The sequence below is a fragment of the Falco punctatus genome (assembly GCF_963210335.1).
Source record: "Falco punctatus genome assembly, chromosome: 5".
Lineage (NCBI taxonomy): Eukaryota > Metazoa > Chordata > Aves > Falconiformes > Falconidae > Falco > Falco punctatus.
The window spans coordinates 79,649,126-79,660,730 of NC_137584.1; the positions used below are offsets into that span (position 1 = coordinate 79,649,126).

General features: G+C 38.1%; 1 protein-coding gene across 5 annotated transcripts in view; it reads left to right on the forward strand.

The window, feature by feature from the left end:
• FAM120B (family with sequence similarity 120 member B) overlaps window positions 1–5,663 on the forward strand; it is a 61,924-nt gene extending 56,261 nt beyond the window's left edge. For 3 of the 5 annotated variants that reach the window (XM_080389295.1, XM_080389291.1, XM_080389294.1), the window contains exons 10-11: window positions 3,229–3,286; window positions 5,511–5,663. In XM_080389295.1, the coding sequence (XP_080245421.1) occupies window positions 3,229–3,286; window positions 5,511–5,523 (71 nt within the window). In that variant the 3' untranslated portion in view covers window positions 5,524–5,663. Of the gene's footprint in view, window positions 1–3,228; window positions 3,308–5,510 lie in introns of all 5 variants that reach the window. The other 2 variants (XM_080389292.1, XM_080389293.1) reach the window with 2 other exon arrangements.
• The last annotated feature ends 5,942 nt before the right edge of the window (window positions 5,664–11,605 follow it).

Genomic DNA, 11,605 nt, shown 5'->3' on the forward strand with positions numbered 1-11,605 from the left:
ACGGTGTGTGTATGCTGACTGTGAGCAGAACCCAAACTGGTTATTCTTACTGTGGCCATCTCAGGAAGCCTGCTGTTCAGGGGTCAGGTCATCTCGGGCCAGCTCCAGAGACCTTACAAATAGATACATTCCACAAAGTATGTTCCACAGTAACTGTGCCGAACTGTGTTACAAATGTGTTTCAGTAGCACTATTAAAACATCTTGGCTTCTTCTACACTAGCCCTATTTACTGCCCTCAGGATGCTCTTAAAACATGATCCCCTAAGTGCAGTTACATTGCCTCTATTATAAGTAAAATAGATTTAATGGGAAAATAGATATCTCCCTCCAAAAGAGCCGTGCAGTGTTTTAGAGCTCCTTTTAAACTGATCTGCCAAGATGACTCATTTTGACAAAGTTTCTTTTTCCTGTTTGCTAATATTAAGACAGACACTTGGGTTGCTTCATTTTGTAGCTTTTGTCTCTGCTGTAAGTGTGTGTCTTCCCAAAGAGGGAGAAAAAAGAAGAAGTGTCAATTTTGTCTTCCATGATAGCTTACATGATAAAACTTCCTAGTAACGTTACTTATATCTGTCTATCCCGTCTTGTATATCCCTTCTTGTGGCATACAGCTATGGTTTCTGCTGTTGTATATTATATGGAAATCATTGGATTAAATTCATTAAAAAGTACTGGAACAGTAACCACAGGACCCATATCCTCTACTTCTCATCAGGAGTGTGCCTAAGGATTAGGCAGCCTTTGCTTTCTTTTACAAGTTAATGTTTAAGAATTCCATGACAATGTCTCAGCTTCAGCAGTGGAGGAAAGGGTGCCTCCACCCAGGAAGCACGAAGCTTAGAAACACTGGCATTTCTCGGAGATGGTGGTTTAGATCCCCTCAGGCAGAAGGAGAATTGAACTTAGGCATCTCTCATTTTATGGTGAATACTAACCGCTGATCTCTTCTGATTAATATCTTGTCTTCTGGCTGTATTTTGAGAGAAGGGAATTCAGCTGTGAGGTTTTGGCGTTTTCAAAGGGGTTGGGTTTTGGGGCTTTTGTTGTTGTTGTTGCTTTGGCTTGATTTTATTTATTTATTTTACATTCTTTTTGTAAATTTCTTGGCTGTGTGTCACAAGTAGAGAATTCATCCACCTAACTCGGAACAGGCCATCTAAGCCTCACAGGGAGGTAGATTTTCCCTTGTTGTTTCTTGCTTGTTAATTTAGGAGACTTGCTATTAAGCACGCTGACTTTTTTTATCCCATCCTGAGTGTCTGTCCATTCTGATGCTTGTTAAACATATCGTAGGTGTGCAATTTAAAGCTAAGATTAGGCTTCTGTTACTGAGATATGAAACTTTGCATGGCAGCACTTTATAACCCGTGTGCTTTGAGTTTAAAAAACTTGCCAGAGGTGGCATAGATGTCTTTAATGAAGCATGACACATGGATTCGTGGCTGAAACACCACAGCGCATGCCATATTGGTAGACAAAACTTCATTAATTAGCAGTTAAGGCCACTAATATGTTGTTTTGGAATCACATTGTAACCTCATTCTACAAATAGCTAAAAATAAACTGAGCACTAAGAACTATGGAAATCACTATTGAGTATCGTGCGTCTTTGTCACTCTTCAGCAGTCCAACTGGTGAACACTGAGATTGTCATAGCATACAAATTGCCACCTAGATATAAATCAACATAAAAAAATAGCAAAAATAAAAAGTCTATGACCTTATCTGTGCATTGTCTTACATACTTTTAGAGCTATATTTTAAAACTTCAGTGATTTTTACAACAGTTCTCATACTAGTGTTTGAAAACCTGTCTGAAAAGCGGAGTGAAGATAAGGGGAGGAGATAGGGGAGAGAGTGTATGTGGGACTGGTTGTAGCAGCTGCATGAATTGCTGAAATCAAAGATACCCTAATACAGCAGCAATAGTGAAAGGTATTGGCAAGGATATGGAATTTCTGCTGGTGATAAGGTAAACATCATAACTCTCTGTATGACAGACCCAGGGGAGGGATGAGGACATAATGAGTAAGAGCTGTCAGAGCGCTGGAAGTAAGGGATGATAATTTCAGCTACCAGTCATCTACCACCAGAATCATAAACAGTGAGATGGGGAGATAGTGAAGAGTTTTGACCATTTCATATTTACACTTAGAAGGTGTTGGATTTGGTGGTCAGCTATATTCTGCCTAAGAAAATTATCTTCCCTCAAAAAAATTTAGTTTTGCTTTCTTTGTTTCCACCCACCTTTCCTTTCTTTTTCTTCCTTCTCTCTGATGGAAAAGGAGAGGAAAAGGGAAACTTTGGGACTTTTTTTAGAGCATTCTAGAGAATTTTAGTTGAATTTTAAAGAATGCAAAAGTGATTTTTTTTACAAAACCCCAAAATCTTGGAGAGAAAAGCTTTTATGGAAAATTGAAAGCAGTTTTTCAGGGGAAAGGAAGGATGTCAAGGAAGGATATGGAAAAGATAGAATTGTTGGAGGTATGTCTCACTCAAGAGAAACTCTTTTGCCCAAGACAAAAAGGAATTATCCAGAGTTCCATTTCTTCATGGAATGTAATTGCATCAGAAGGGTTCATATATTTCAGTCTTGGCACACCGTAAACCATGTGCTGAACATAATGCAACTATACTGAAAGATCTGAGTTTGTAGCACCATTTCATTTGCTGGTTGTTTAATCAAGGCTTCCACATTCATGTTGCCTACTCTGTGTTCAAGCATGTTTCTGATTAATAGGATTTTGATAGAACTGTAGTGTAGGTGGGACTTGGTAGAACTTCGGTGCTGAAAAAAAGATTTCATTTACAGCTTGACTACTGCTTTATTTGTAGGAATTTACACACGCACAATTAAACCAGTATGAAAACATTTGTTAATATAGCTTGTCTGGTTCTAAAAGTGTATTTTCCTCTCCTGAATTCACAGAGCCTGATCTACCAGCCACTGTGTATGACCTGTATGATTCACTATACCAACCCATTAATTGGACTAGATTTAAAAGTTACAGTGACCCAAGAGCTTTAAGAAGAGCAATGCCACCATGGGCTTTATCCTCCAACATCTCAAAATACTAGCCATAATTATACACCAACTGGAGAGGAGCTTGCTCTTTTCTCAAAATATGTATAAATGTAATTTTTCTTGCAGACTATCTGAATAAGCTCTTGTTTTCATGCTTTAATGTTAATTAAAAATATTTCATTCCTCTCCTGCTCCTTCCAGGTAGAGAATATGGATTGGGATATCCAGACCGGAGGAGAAGATTCCACCTTCCTCCTCGGTAAAGAATACGTATGTACAGGTAGCAAACTGAGAGGGCGAGATAGACAAAATTATCTCAGTGGTAACTATGAGAGCCTCTTTCTATGAACTTTACAGAGTACCTGAACCATGTGACTGCAGAGGAAATCACTCAAACCTGAGGCTATTCAGCTTGTTAATCACTTGTCACGTTAGGTCTAAGCTTGCTATGAGACCGAAATCCCTAAAATTTAAGTTACAGGTACCAGCTGAAGCACAGTAGCATATTAGTATACGTACAGTATACAGTATAGCTATATTGTGGTGTCTATTTAACACTGGAAAGTCTGAGGTGTTTTTACAACATCGTTAGATGTTCCTGACTATAAGTTTTAAGACTTAAACTATAAGTTTTGCGTATTTTCATTATAATTGTATATATTACAAGAGTTTTCTCACCATGAATGATGTGGCATATCCATGTTGAGTTGTGGTTTGTGTCTTAATTATGGATTATATTTTTATCTGACGGGTTATACCATCGTTACTGAAACCTGTTGAAAAGTTTGAAGCATGGTATCGCTGATGTACACATCACCTGCCAGTGAAACAAAGTGACCTTCCTGTAAAATGCAGTGCTTTCTTACAAGAGCCAAAAATTGCAATTATTTTTGGCGCTTTTAGTTGAACAACTTTATCTCAGCTGGCTGTGTGGAGTGAACCACGTCAGCACTGAGAAGAGAAAGAATCTGTCATGCTTTACTTCTGTAATAAATAATACCTATGAGAACTAAGTATTTTTTCCTGTCTAGTAATCTAATTTAAACACTTCAGAATTATTTCTTGAAAATGAATATATTTCACTTTGTGATTCAAGTTCAGTGATGGTTGTATTTAATTATAAAATTAATTCATTTTAAGTAGAGTTAACATAAAATAATACCAAAGAAATGTAAAATAACGGAGCATATACGGTTTTTAACAGCATCACAGGATCATATATATCATAGTAAATTGGTACTGCAGAAGACCCTCTTCAAGTCATTTCTTGTGGTTTTTAAGAAACTGGTTTAGAGATTACATCAACTTTCTTATGTCTTCCATTTCCATGCTCATTCAGTTAAAAATAATCAGAGGTACTTTATCTAATTACTGTCTTTAGGAAAAAAAAAAAAAGGCAGTTATGTAGAAATCCCATTTTAAATCATGAAGTGTAAAAATTGTACCAGAGGAAAGAAGTGTCAACAGCATTTATGTCACATAGAAGGAGGATGACACACTTAGAACCAAGTTTCTCTCTTTACTGATCTGCATCTCAACCTGATTGAAAATTGTTTTAATCTATGTAATCTTCAACAATTTTCATGCTTTTCTTAGATTTCTAGCAAACTTTGAATGGGATTGGCTTGAGTGGATGTTTAGGGAATCGATGGGCTTTCATCTGTTTATGTGCTTTGGAATCACAGTATCTTTAGTTTTGTACTTTAGCATTTTCAGTACATGAAGTTGTATAATATACCTCCTGTATGAGGAGAGGTTATGATGAAAGAAAAATGAAAGCCTGATGTCCTGTTCCGGCTCTCAAAAAAGACGGAGCAGCAGAAAAAGAAGAAACGCAAAGATAGAGGCAAAATGTTAAGAGCAAGTTTTGAAATCTGACACAGTTTGCAGATTTTTATAAGAGCATATTTAGTTATTGAAGATGATGACTATTCCAAACAGTAAAGTCAGTGGTCAGAAACTTGGTGCACATGCTCAAAACTTTGTATTAGAACTGTAGGCCTTAGTGTTTATTATGTTGGATAATCCACTCTTGGATTATTTTTCTTTTTTGTTTTGAGTATTATTGATTAGTGTCTTGTTAGTGTAGTACTCATAATCATCATTCTAGATTTTACTGGTACAGAAACTGTATTAGGCTTCTTATTGTATTACTGCCGGAATTATTTATTTTTATAAACATTGGAAAATTAAATTTCTATCTGAAAACTGTCTCATGATCCATACTAACAGAGAGTAGCAAACGCTGTAAAACTTAATGCTTGCATTAAGGCTTGCAGAACTTAAGGTTCAAAACATAAGTGCTTATCTGGATAATTAATACATAGATCACTAAACCCAGAACACATCATTATGGTAGTTTAATTACCCGCATGATACAGATCACAAAATCTTACCCTGCAACAGGTCGTTAACTTCTAAAATTGTTTCAGTGTTGATGTTCATGTGTCTTACTTGGCTCCTCTCAACGATTTGTCTTTTAGATCACACAGGTGACCCTGCTTATTACTGGAAGCGAATGAAAACGGATAAAAGAGCAAGATACATTTTAATGAAAAGCTGTATGCTGAAGATCATGAAAACTTCATCAGTATTTAAAAAATGGTGGTGGGAAGATTCTAATCAGAAATTTATCATGCCTCATTTTCAGTTCCATTTTAATTTGTGTACTTTTTTTCTAGCCTATAGCTTAGAGAAGTGAATTATGAAATGCTGTGAAACAACTAATATATAATTTAGGTTCCAGCTACTATTGTTTGAAGCGCTTGACAAAAACCTTGTCGACACAGTTACAAAAAATGAAAAATTATGTCTAAAAACTAGAGGCCAGTCCTAGGTGTTGAAAAAGGCTGCAAAAATTTAATTAATCTGATTCTGTTGTGAGAACTGTGTCTTCCATTAAAGCTTTTTGCTGTACGAGGCTGAAAGTGCCTGGTCTTGGACAAAAAAGGGTACTTCTAAAGTGTTTACGGTCATATCACAGTTAAAAAATGTTACTTTTCTGTCACGTGGCTTACTTTCATAGTTCCTCAGCCTCAGAGAATAAGAAAAGGGTAGCTAAAACATTCCAGAAAATTATAAAATTAGTTTCTATGTAAAAAACTGCTACAGCTTTTATTTTGGGGCCTTTCAGAGCTGAGTCAAATGCGTAGTCCTCTTCTGGAATACCTACAATTCTCTCTCCTCCATATGTAGTGAGTCATTTATGAAACATTTAAGGTTTATGCCAGACCTCATATCTGTGTTTAGCCTCAAAGTAAAGGTGTCGGTGCGAGCCTTTGGCCAGTATGATTTTGGAGGAAATTCTAAGTCAAGGGGAAACTAACAGATGATTTGAATGCATTCTTTTTTTTTCTTTTTTTTTTTCCCCCTAAGTGGCAGTTGTTTGAAGCACACAGGGTAAAAATTTTTCCCTGTTGATATTATTGGTGCATCTTTTGCAGATATTAGTGGCACCATGATTTTGCTCCATACTGCTAAGGTAGTCCCAAGAGATTAATTAAATGGACAGAGTACCGGTGGGACAATTGGGTATCTCCTGTATTAATTTTTACTGGTCTATTACTCATCACACAGACTTTATTACTATTTTGGAGATATGTGTATTTTTAGAATAGTACCTAAGTACACTTTAAATGTCTTTTAGAAGTGTTTAGCATGAAGAAAAAGCATTATTTTTATATTCCAAGGAGAAAAGTTAGCTCTAATTTTGAAATCTATTTTCAGGAGTGCTATAGATATTGTACAAATTGCACTTTATGATACAGTGTTTACTAACTTCAACTCTGTGGGTTTTAATCCATTATTGTTCAGTTAATTTGGTTTCTTAGGCCTTGTGCAGGTAACCTCTTTGAGTCAACTGTCAGTGGAACTTAGTTCCTATTCACCGTACGTGTTATGTCGAAGTGAATAGTATTGTCAGACATACATAGCTCGTTACTATAATTTCCTTGCATGTATTTTTCTCGTTGTAACTCGATAAATATATTCTTTCATGCTCTGCATATAGCAACAGTCCAGCTAAACTGTTAAATTGGTAGCAATACAGGATTTCTAGTTCTATTAGACGTTTGAGCAGACACAATTTTTACACAACACGGTGTCTGAGTTGCGTTCCAGGGATCCTGTCGTGATAGGGGCATTCCTGCTTCTTTTCTCTGTTGATTTGTCACTGCCTGTAATTGTAATATCACTTTTTTTCTCTTTTTCCCCCCAAAGCCTTTTGGAATAATATGGTCTGAGTTTTATGGAAAGTTCTCTGGTTTCAGAAATCTCATAATGTATAATAGTGTATTTGAAAAGAATGTAACTGTGTGCCAGAATTTGTTGGTAATTCCCCCTTCAGGCTTTGATATGAGAAAAGATTTCTGTTGGCCTCAATAAACAAAGTTAAATACAGTTAGAGTGGGAGTTTTGCTGTGCTAGTTGTGGTATGTTATGAATTGTTGGTAATAATTACCCTGACTACTGAAAAAATGTTAGCTTCTCTGTTGAAGGGGTTTTTTTTTTCCTCCTAATGTTAGACCATAAGCAGAAGCTGCTTATTATTATTTCCAAGCCAAAAGATTTTTTTTTTCCCAGCAGGAATCATAGAGTGAAAGCAGAAACATGAAATTGAAACGCAGAGGTGCTACTTTCCTGTCTCAGTAAACTTTTTAAATTTGTCAGAGTACCATAAAGCTTATGGGCTGTGGAAGAAAGTCTTCTACAAGAACATGACCTTAAAGATTCCAGTCTGATAGGTTTCCTTAATATGTGGACTACAGGGTTACTGTGAACGGGTACAGGACAGAGGTAAAACAGATGTGTATTTGAAGTGAAGGAGCCTATGTTTGTGCAGAAAAATATTCTTGTTTCTTGTTTTGCTCTATTGCTTACTGTATTCTCTGGACTATGCACTGGGTAACTGCCTTTCATCAAATGTTCACTGAAATTGTGGGTTGGTTTATTAGCTTTATTTTTTTGCCTTCTGGAAGGGAATTCAGAGAACGTTCATTAACATCAATAACTTAGGCAACTGTGACTCAACAGAAAACATTACGTGATCATTGTGAGAGAAGAATTGACTGACAGGAAGACATTGATCAACTTTCCTCTTTTTATCTATGATGTATCCTTCATCTTACATTAGTTTGCTCATTTGTGTGACACCATCACATTGGGAATCTGAATCTGGATTGCAGAAAACACTGAAACACTAAGTTAATCTTATGATGCTGTGGGACTGTAAGTATCAAAACATACAGATTACGCCTGTTTTATAAACCAGGAAACTACAGTTTTAATTGCTTTGCTAGCTCAGCAAGCACTGTGCTGAGGCAGAAGGGAATAGCAGTGCTAAAAAGCTCTACAAATATTTTTGTACCATGCTGTCAGGGCAGAATTGTAAGGATAATCAAACATGATATTATTTTGCAAAGGTGGTCTTCAATTAAATGTTGAGGAAGAAGATAAAAATTTTATGTGTTCACATTTAAACATTGACTCAGTCTTGTCAGCTAAGCTGGGAGGCAGGCTTGGATACGTTCCTTCCCTAGGAAGGTTGATGGAAGATTCCTCTCTGATGCAGAGCCTCCTCCTTAGAGAATACCTTTTGGTGGTATAGAAGCATGGTCAGCCCAGTAAATAAGCAGAAACCTTGGCTTGTTTGTGCCACAAACAACCATGCTTGAGAGTGTAGGGATACCATGATGTTTTGTGAGTCTGGCAAGGCTGCCTTCACAGATGCATTTTGATGGCCTGGTAAGGTTGCTCCTGAATGCAGGTCATTCAGATTTGCTGAGGTTGCTCAGGACAGGGGTCAGGGACGGTAAGTATACAAGCTCCGGTGTGTCCTAGTGTCCCAGGTGCAGAGGTGTCTGACAGCCACATGGCTGGCTGCAACCTGAACACTCTACCAGGCTCTCCTCGTGGCCCTCAAGGGGTTCGGCTGCCTGGAGCTGAGGAACCTTGGATCCAGCTGGTGTCTGAGAAAGACCTGTGTGAGCAAGCTGTGAAAAGTCTCATGGAGGCCTCTGCCCCTTGCCAGAAGAGCTGCATTTAAGGCCAGGTCCTTGCCCTTGGTCCTTGCCTAACCTGTGCAGGTAAGCCTGTGTCCAGTCTGCTACCTTGCTGATTCTACCTTTGCCTTGCTGATTTGGCTTCTTGCTTTGACCTGGGACATCCCTCATCACCATAGGCTTGTCCGCTGATCACAGGACCGTCGTGTGAACCTGGTTACCATCATCAGACCTGCTCTGTCCTTGTTCAGGTACTGTGGGACTGCACCCTCACCCCTGAGGTCACTGCCCTACCTGTGTTGCCGCTCAGCTGCTGGCTTGCCTTCCCTTGTGGAGCTGCTCACCCTTGCTGCTCCGTGACAGTGGCCTTTAAGGTGCCCAAAGGCACAAGGACAGCATAGGTGGTCACAAAGTTTGGCTGTAACGACCATAGTAATTGGACGGTGTCAAAACAATAAATACAGCCTGTGGGATTACTTGCTGCTGAAAACAGCTCAAAAACCTGAAAACAGCTCCACCAGCAAAGTGTCTGTGCATATTTTACACAATCAGGACCTTGCATTCGTTGCTTTCCTTGCAGCTGACATCCAGACCTTCAGGCTACATCCTTCAAGGTTGCCACAAATGTGAAGCTGGTTCAGAACACAGAAGCTCATTTGTTAAAGAGTGTGTTCTTGCAGCTGATGCTCCTAGAGCTCTGCTTGCTTGTACTGCTTTCCAAGTCCTAGGTAGGTACATTAGGTGTTAAATTTAACCTACAGGGTTATTTTTTACCTGGAAGTGTGTAGTTCTCTTAGGGCTCTGTAGCTGAGACAACACATGGTGAGTTGAAGAGCTATCTGTAAAAGACAAAGGCAGCTGGCAGGGGATTCTGTCAGAGTACTCGCCAGCCTAAATGTGTTATTTAATCTTACTACAAAATTAAGGACTAATGTTTGGTTTTGCTTGTGCCAACTGGGAAAAGATGCCTCTATTAAAAAAACCCAACTCTACAGTCTTGGATATTTGTTTGTTCAGGTAAGGAATGAAGACCCTGATATGTATTGAGTGCTGCTCATTGCATGAGTAGGAGGTATGGTAGCGCACAGCTGAAAACTCTCTAACACGCTTGAAATCAGAGTGCAGGCAGGACTTCAGCCATAGTGATTTCAGGTTCTGTCTCCCATATCTCTATATATTACAAATAGGGAGGTAGACATTTAATTGGGGCCAAAGAGCCACTCAGACTGCAGAATTTCAGTCACACAGTGTTGCGTTCTGTACTGGGTGTTCATATTTGATACCAAAATTATGTTTCATCAATAAGCATCGCCAAAAGACTCCCTTCTCCTCTCCTCATTATTTATGTTTGCAACTACTTCTCACCAGTCCTTCAGAGCTGAAGGACTCGATTTGCTAATCTGATACAATCACAAACCTGAAAATTACACGATCTAGGGAAGCAAGGAAGAGAAATAGGAGGGATGCATGAAACATTTACTATTTTTAAGCTTTTATTTTTGTGTTGGTTCTTTTCGTTCTAACAGACTAACAGTTAGTCGTTAGATCAGTTACTGAATAACCTTTTATTAGTAGTCATCACACAGCTAAGAAAGGATGTATTCAATGTTAATATATTTAATCTAGGCATGATTATTAGTATGAAATACATTGATATTTCAAATGTATTAATATTTTCCATGACAGAAGACTTAATAGGCACAGAAGCCAATCCTGGATATAAGCCCTCTGAAAATGCTTGATAAGTGAAGGCTTTTTAGTAGAGAATGGTGCCCCCTGTCTCAAAAATTAGCCAAGTATGCAGCTGGTCTTTGGACTCATTAGAGAGCAAAACTGTTCTGATATCAGATGGGATTTCTAAATATGCTGTAGGTGGCTCAAAAATGTGTAAGTTTAAGCAATCATAATTTTTAGAAAAGTGATGAGAAACTTGCATGCATGTGGAAATTTTAATCAAGGTAACCTTATCAGATCCAGCTTTATTTTAGTCAAAAGTTTGTTTGTTAATGGCAGAAGCCCAGGAGGCTCTGTATTTACTTTCTGAGAATAATTTTCGTTTGTCATGATGATGCAGCTCATCTAAACTGATGTTAAGTGTATAATGTGCTGCTTTTTGATAATCATTTTCACCCTCTGGTTTAATTACCCAACAGAGCCCTTAGTCCTTATGATCTAAGTTCTGCTGGAGGGTTTTCACTTTGAATAAAGTTTACCCAGGTTTGAGGCATGCTGGTGATAAAGCTAGACCTTTTGTTATGTAATATGCATATGAAAGATCGCTGCATTTAAATGTAGTGATAAGGCTGACAGAATCTTAACCATCTTTGGGCAAATTGCAATACTCTCTTTAACAAAACCTTCATTTTGTAGGTGTGATTTAATTTCTACTCTACCTTCCCTATGCGGAGGGGAGATTCCACATAGGAGCAAATAGGAGAGGTTCAAAAAAATCCTCTAGTGATGTTGCATTTCCAAACAAAAGAGGGGCAGCAGCTACACAGTTGATGCACAGCAGCACAGAGCGTTAAGCAGGTGGATAGTGCATCTAGACCAGAAGTTCTAGGTTTTAAAAATAAATC